General features: G+C 45.4%; 1 protein-coding gene across 1 annotated transcript in view; it reads right to left on the bottom strand.

The window, feature by feature from the left end:
* LOC140235015 (uncharacterized) overlaps nucleotides 1-6,943 on the bottom strand; it is a 12,030-nt gene extending 5,087 nt beyond the window's left edge. Inside the window, exon 1 of the mRNA XM_072315054.1 lies at nucleotides 1,772-6,943. Coding sequence (XP_072171155.1) covers nucleotides 1,772-6,943 — 5,172 coding nt within the window. The remainder of the gene's footprint in view (nucleotides 1-1,771) is intronic.
* Nucleotides 6,944-8,015: the final 1,072 nt, after the last annotated feature.

Here is an 8,015-nt window from a genome sequence, read left to right as displayed (position 1 = left end):
CATATCCAGAAATATGTTGTAGGCATTTGACAAAGTGTAGGCCCTATGGCAGTCAAAGACAAATCTAGTGTAGGTGGTCATCCAAGTTCTTCTCAATACTGCCAATGTGTGTATGAACAATAGATACCACTTGGTCTAGATCCTACCACTGTAAAACTAGTAGTTACGTGTACCTACTGTACTAGTGTACTTCTCTAAACTATGCAAGAATTTATTTATAAAATCTACAGTAGATAGATGAACATAAAGATTCTGACCACAAAAAAAAACCTGTGTCTAGATCTATCTTTATAGATACAGATCTGAGGTAGATGTAGACCTTGTAACCAGGATGCTCATTGATAGGACCTAGTATAATCTGAGGTCATTAATCCCAAACTATGGGCCTACATGTTGAAATGAGACAACACAAAATTAATGAATTGTCTTTTTGTTCAATAATCAAAAACTTCAAAAAAAATAAGGTCTGTGTGTAGACACGTACTACATATAGGTGAAAGTTTACTTCAGTCAGTCACAGTTGGAACGCACAGGTTCGTTCATTTATTGAAGACATCAATACCAGCTGGACTCGTGTACTTGTAATAAACACGAACTTGTGTTGAACCAAAACTTGTGGAACACACCAACTTGTGTACTTGTGTGCTTGCATACTGGTGTCGAACCCGAACTTGTGGTACACACTAACTTGTGGGTCACAAACTGTTTAGGTTCCTAAAGTAAATCAATCACAGATCCAAACTCATTTTTTTTTTATCATGTCTTGCATCTTTGCCCATGTCTTTTGCGTGGCTATCATGTCAGTACGCATGCAGCATACTAGTACGTAGAACAAATCAGTGCGCAAGCATCCGAAGGAATGCGCACTTGACGGTGTATCCAAGGTAACGGTCTGAACTTTAAAGGGGCGTAACAGCCTAAATTTGTTCCGATCAAATATTTCTTGAATAAATCAATACTGCCGCTACATACCGGCCCCCAATGAGCAACCTACAGGATGGTCATTTGACCTCAATCTTCAGGCGGCAGAAATTCTTCCTATACACATACAAACCGTTCAACAGCAAATGCATGTACTTAATGCAAATAACTACAGTTTAAAATAACTGTCATTTCGGCTTACTCGTGCTTACATCTCAAAGGCATTGCTTAACCTTCGAATAAACAAACATCAAACATTCGATTCAACTCTTAAGCTAGAGTATCAAGTCTGATGACTGCAATTAAGTCATCCACTTATATCACGTTTCAGCGGCTTCGAGCAGACAGAGCTTTGCTATTGGCCTCTTGAAGAATCTTGTTCCGACCCTCACTTGAGCCTGTCGAACATGTCTATCCTTTCCCGGGTACACTTCAACCACTTTACCCAAAGGCCACTGTCCGCGAGGTGTGGTTTCATCCGCTACCAAGACCAAATCATTGATAGCTAGGTTCCGTCTTGGGGCATTCCACTTCTGCCTTTCTTGCAGCAGAAGTAAATATTCCCTCTGCCACCTCTTCCAAAAGACAGAAGCGAGATATTGCACTTGTCTCCATCTGCGTCTGCCATATGCATCCTTCTGATCAAAGACACCTGGAGGGAGACTAGAGCCTTTTCGCATGATCAACAAGTGGTTTGGTGTCAAAGGTTCGTCATCGTTCGGGTCAAGATTCAACTGAGTGGCCGAGCATTCAAGAACGACTCTACTTCAGCCATGAGCGTGGACAGAACTTCATCATTGACAATTTGCTGTCCTAGTAAGCAGGTAAGTATCTTGCGAACAGACCTCACCATCCGTTCCCAGGCTCCGCCCATATGACTAGCTGTGGGAGTATTGAAGTTCCAGTCGATACCTTGCTCTGCGAGGAAGTTAGTCACACGCGTTTGGCTCAAACTTTCCAAATTCTCACGAAGTTCTCGTTCCGCACCTCTAAAGTTGCTCCCATTGTCACTGATGATTTTGGATGGCTTACCTCGCCTGCTGATGAACCTTCTCAGTGCGTTTATGAACGAGTCTGTGTCCAAAGTGTTTGCTACTTCTAGGTGGACTGCTCTGCAGTTGAGACAGGTAAACAGGCACCCGTAACGTTTGACCCGGCTACGACCTTGCTTCACCATGATTGGTCCAAAGTAATCAATTCCCACATAAGAGAAAGGTGGTTTGTCTGGGGTTACCCTGCTACTTGGAAGATCTGCCATGAATTGTTCCATCTTCTTGGCGTTTCTTCGCTTGCATGAGAAACACTTGCCTATCACCTTTCGCACGGTTGCCCCTCCTTTCAACACCCAATACTTCTCTCTGAGGGCTGTCCAGGTCATCCCGGCCCCCGAATGACCTACTAGGTGATGGTGATGAACGATCACGAGCTTCGTCACATGGTGATCAGAGGGCAAAATGATAGGATGTTTCATCTCATCATCCAGTGGTGCATTCTGTAGTCTTCCGCCGACTCGAATGATGCCATCCACCAAAATTGGGTTCAGCTTGGACATGACTGTACCGCTCATCGGCTTTCCTTCGAGGATAGCGCTGAATTCATCGCGTTGCACCAGAGTCACGATTGCTTTCTCTGCTTGTTTCAATTCGTCGGCAGATAGAGTGGACTTCTTCAGATCATCCGTGGATTCCCCCTTAGCCTTGACTTGGAGAAGCTTCTTGAAACGAAGAAGCCAAGCTGTGGATTTCCTCAACTGATTCCACGAAGAGTACCTATGCAAGAGGTCGCTGACTTGAGCTCTCATTGCTGTCGCATATACTGGTACTGCTTTCTTCACTTCAGCGTCTCCTCTTAACTCCAAGACTTCTGGCTGAATGGGCCAGTCATTGTCTCTCCACAGAAAATCTGGTCCTTTGAGCCAACGCTGGTTCTGGAGTAGTTCCTGTGCCTTCAGGCCACGCGATCCATCGTCACTTGGGTTAGACCTTGAGTCTACGTATCTCCACTGAGACACCTCTGAGGCATCATGAATCCTTGCCACACGATTGGCTACAAACGTCTTGAATCTCTTGCTTTCACTGCGGATATACTGAAGGACAGACGTTGAGTCAGTCCAAAAGACGCTGTCTTTGACTTGGATGTCAAGCTCTGACTTGATGAACTGATCCATGGACACGGCCAACACTGCTGCCATTAACTCCAATCTGGGGATGGATACTACTTTCACTGGAGCAAGTCGGGACTTCCCCATAACAAAGGCACAATGTATCCGTCCTGTTCTGTCAGTCAGGCGTAGGTATGCAACGGACGCATATCCAACTTCGGAGGCATCACAAAAGTGATGCACTTCAGCTGACACGACTTCGAAACCATTCGGTTTGAAACATCTCTCGATCTTCAAGTCAGTCAACATGGAAATGTCTTCCATCCATCTTCGCCATTCTAGCTCGTCCTCAGCTCCAATAGGCTCGTCCCATCCTAATCCTACTCTACACAACTTCTGAAGGAGAATCTTGGCTGGCAGCACAAAGGGAGCAATGAACCCAAGTGGGTCATAGAGGGAACTGGCTATCGACAGAATTCCCCGTCGCGTTGCAGGCTTCTCACGGAGACGCACCTTGAAGCCAAAACAGTCTGTTTCAACATCCCAAAGGATTCCTAGAGTGCGTTCTGCAGGAAGCTCATCGATATCTAGGCTCGACACCGATGCTGCCCTATCTTCCTCAGGTATGGAACCTAAGACGTCGCGGTCATTGCTCAACCATTTCGTGAGCCGAAATCCACGACTGAGCAGGTCACGAATGTCTTCTACTTGAGTCACTGCTTCAGCTCGATCCTTAACAGACTTAAGACAATCGTCCACATAGAAGTTCCTTTTCACTGTGTCGATCACTTCTTCATTGAAGTGTCCGCGATTATCCTCGGCAGTCTTCCGTAGAGCAAAACTGGCACAACTAGGTGAAGACGTGGCGCCGAATAGGTGTACAGTCATGCAGTATTCGGCTGGTTCCTGAGCCAAGTCACCGTCCTTCCACCAAAGGAATCTCATGGCGTTTCTGTCCCTGGGCGGAACCTTCACTTGGTGGAACATAGACTGAATATCGGCGACTATGGCTACTTGTTCCTGACGAAACCTCGTAAGCACGCCGACTAGATTGTTGGTAAGATCCGGCCCTTGGAGCAATTGTTCATTGAGTGACGTTCCTGCATATCTCGCCGCACAATCGAACACAACGCGAACCTTGTCTTTCTTTCGGGGATGAACTACAGCGTGGTGTGGGAGATACCATACTGGCTCATTTGAAGCTTCTTCTTGGGTGGCGCTCTCAGCTGATACATCCGACGGTATGCACTCGACTTCCTTTGCATACCCTTTGGCTATGTAGTCGCTGACTGTCTCTACGTACTTGTCACGTAGGGCTTCGTTCCTTTCCAACCTCTTCTTCAAATACCCAAGTCTCGCCTCGGCCAAACGACGATTGTTTGGCAGGACAGGTGGAAAACTGCGCCACGGTAGAGCGACTTGATAGTGACCATCGACCATCACTGCAGATTCCTTCATCACCTTCAGTGCTCGAAGATCTTCCACCGAATCTCCAACATTCTCCTGACTGAGATACCCGCCAAAGTCCACCCTCCAGAACTGCTTCAACTGTTGTTCGAGGGATTCGTCTTCAAGGCGAGTAAAATTTGCATGGAAACTTGTCGTGGATTGTTGCTTCTTGGACACAGGACCCATAAGCGTCCACCCTAGCGGAGTTCGAACTGCATAGGGTTCTTTTGGTTTGCCGACTCTCTGTTCCAAATTCCAGAATGCTTCTGGGGTATCTGCTCCCACTAATAGCCCCACTTCTCCTTGATCCATGGAAGGAAGGGCGATGTCATTTAGGTGTGACCATTCCTTTACATCTGCTGAGTTGGGGAAACATTCGTCGGCGACTGGAAGACTGTCTACAGTCCAAACATTGTCCAGTGTCAAGGTTTCCTGGCCCATAACTCCTTGGACTGACATGGAAACTTCAAGGCAACATTTGCTTGCTCCTGTCTGGTCCACCGTAGACAGCTTGAAGCTTCTTTCCGTCCCAGTGAGACCTAGCTTGTCGACAAGACTCTTGGTGCACAGCGAAACGTCGCTGCCTTCATCTAACAAGGCCCAGGTTGTAGTTTGTCTCCCATTTCCTTCAACCTTTACGGGTACGACTCTCAGACAGATCTTGCCTCTTGAGGAATGAGCGGTGAACGACCGACCCGACCTTTCATCTCCTTGACTACCACTCAAAGAGCTTGGGTTATCTTGCTTTACCCCTTGTTGGGTTTCTTGCCTTGTACTGTCCTCTCGGTTCTCTTGCCGAGGAGAGTTCCGACTAGGATTGTATGTTGTGTGCAGGAGAGCATGATGCTTCTTACCACAGTCGGTTACTTCACAGCGAGCTTTGGAAAGACAGCCTACAGCCAAGTGAAATGGTTGTAGGCAATTGAAGCACAGTCTCGCTTTCCTAGCTACGTCTCGTCTGTCGTCTACCCCTTTCTTCTTGAAGGATTCACAGGACGTGAGATTGTGCTTTCCTTGACAGCAAGGACATTTCCTTTCAGGACGATCTCGACTGCCTTGGACGGGACGTGGTGTGTTTTCATCGACCCTCTGAGTTGCAAAGGCTGTCCCTCTGGGTCGTGTTTCTTTCTTCATCGACTTGTCGTTCTTTGGAATCGCTTTCCCGATGTTTCGTCCGAAGATGTTGCTGGCCAACTGGGCGGATTCTTCAACAAACGTTGTCATCAAGTCGAAGTTGGGCACAACACATCTCACCATCATGGCATGGGCTCTCCTCGCCCATTCTGCTTGAAGGTGAATGGGTAACAGACGTTGAATCTTGAGTAGTGTCTCAGAGCCGTTTGCATCAGCGAGATATCCCATCTGGGCTAGGACCATCCCACAACGCTTCATATCTCGCGCAAGGTCCCACAGTCCTGCATGGTCGTTCTGCTTGACTTGTGAACGTTTCAGGATCTTATCCAAGTGAGCATTCGCCACCACGTGCGGTTGTCCAAACTGCTCTCTCAAAATCCTCTTCGCTTCGGCATAACCCTCACGTGGTTCCATGAGAACACAGTTCTCGATGCTGTTGCGGGCCTTACCCGAGCAGTACTGGATGAGATAAGTGAGTCTGGTCCTATCATCCAGCACCTTCTGTTCCACATTAACCTCAAAGCTGTTAATGAAGCTGCGATACACAGTCGGATTGCCATCAAAGGTAACCAAATCTGGCTTTGGCAAGCTAAAAGCAACATTAATGGCATGAAATATTGGATTCATGTTAGAATTGTACACATCACTACTTCTCACACAATCATCTACAGCAACGTTAGGTGCATGAGACAAATTATGAGATGACATACGAACTTCACCATATTCAACTGGACTACTTGGCGTAGTACTATTACGTTCTACCGGGTCAGATGTGACACCATTACCCTTTGCTCCTGACCACACTCGAGCATCAGGATTTAACACTGAGGACTTCACTTCATCCTTCTTTTCATTAACTTCGTACTGTGGCTTACCAACAACATCATGAACTTCACATTCTAGTACACGTGTTTCAATTTCTGCATTTTCAATTTCATGTTCTAGCTCAAGATTTGCAAGTTTTTCATTCAATCTCAACTGTTCTCTTGTTAATTCTTGTTTCCTTTTCAGTTGTTCCTTTCTTGCTTTCGCTAGCTCCAACTTGATTCTGGCCTCACGCAGTCGGGAAGCCGCTGCAGTCCTTCCACTATCTCTAGATGATGTGGACCTGTTGCTTCGTCGTGATGCTGATGATAGCGTGGTTGACCTGTTGTCATCCGAATCGTTAGGGTTACGTCTTGGTACGCTCGGGATAGCTTGTTCCGGTAGAATACCATCAATCTGGGCGTTTCCCACCAATCCTGAGGTAGCTCTATCCTGGGGAGGATCACTGACGACCGGTTGTTCATCAGCAACGTCACTAGATGGGCTGGGACTATCATGCAGTGGACCTTCCATTTTGGATCCAGTTTGTGAACTGTATGTAGACACGTACTACATAAAGGTGAAAGTTTACTTCAGTCAGTCACAGTTGGAACGCACAGGTTCGTTCATTTATTGAAGACATCAATACCAGCTGGACTCGTGTACTTGTGACAAACACGAACTTGTGTTGAACCAAACTTGTGGAACACACCAACTTGTGTACTTGTGTGCTTGCATACTGGTGTCGAACCCGAACTTGTGGTACACACTAACTTGTGGTTCACTATAAAAAGAGAAAGGAAATAATAAATGCTTAGTTATCACTACCTTGAGCAGCTTGTCAAGTGTAATTATTTCTGTGTCTTCCAAATATACTTAATACTTGTAATAATCGAAACACCTTTCGATTTGTGCAACTAACATAAACAACAGTAACAACCTTACACTGTTAACCCAAATGCATGCAACCATATGTGCAGCAACCACATGCAGTGCACTAAATATGCAAGTGTTCGGTAATAAACATTAACCCATCAATGTCTTGTTGAGACATACAGCTGTATTCTGACTCAATATCTGATGTATATGGTACTGCATTTTTCAGTGTACAAATACACTGCACCATGAAATAATGATATTGTTCTAAATGACCTGACTCTATCACACCTGTTTACTCTGATCATTCAAACAAAGTGTACATTATGAAGTGACCTTTATCTCTATCACTCACATAATTAAGTTCAAATGATGCAATTGCATCCCTACAACACTATCATGAAATGCAGCCTGCCTTTCTTACAATAAAAATAAATCCAAGATCATCTTTCCCTTTAAACCCTTGAATGTCTTTCCTTTTGACACCTCAACATCCATATGATACACCAAAAAAGAAACTAACCCTTCAAAAACATTGAATAAGTTAGCCCTCTAACTGCAGTTATGTATGGGATTGTATTGACTGTACGGTATACGTACATATACGTGTGTAAATCTAACAGTATACAGCTCTGTGAAAGTGACAAAGTTGAATCCTTTAATATGATTCTCATTCCTATATGACCATAACACAATATTCTTCTAAATATGGAGTCTTATATTATTCCTA

This window comes from Diadema setosum, chromosome 11 (assembly GCF_964275005.1).
Source record: "Diadema setosum chromosome 11, eeDiaSeto1, whole genome shotgun sequence".
NCBI classification, from domain to species: domain Eukaryota; kingdom Metazoa; phylum Echinodermata; class Echinoidea; order Diadematoida; family Diadematidae; genus Diadema; species Diadema setosum.
The sequence above is the reverse complement of the archived record's forward strand: the minus strand, read 5'-3'. Positions and strand labels throughout refer to the sequence as shown.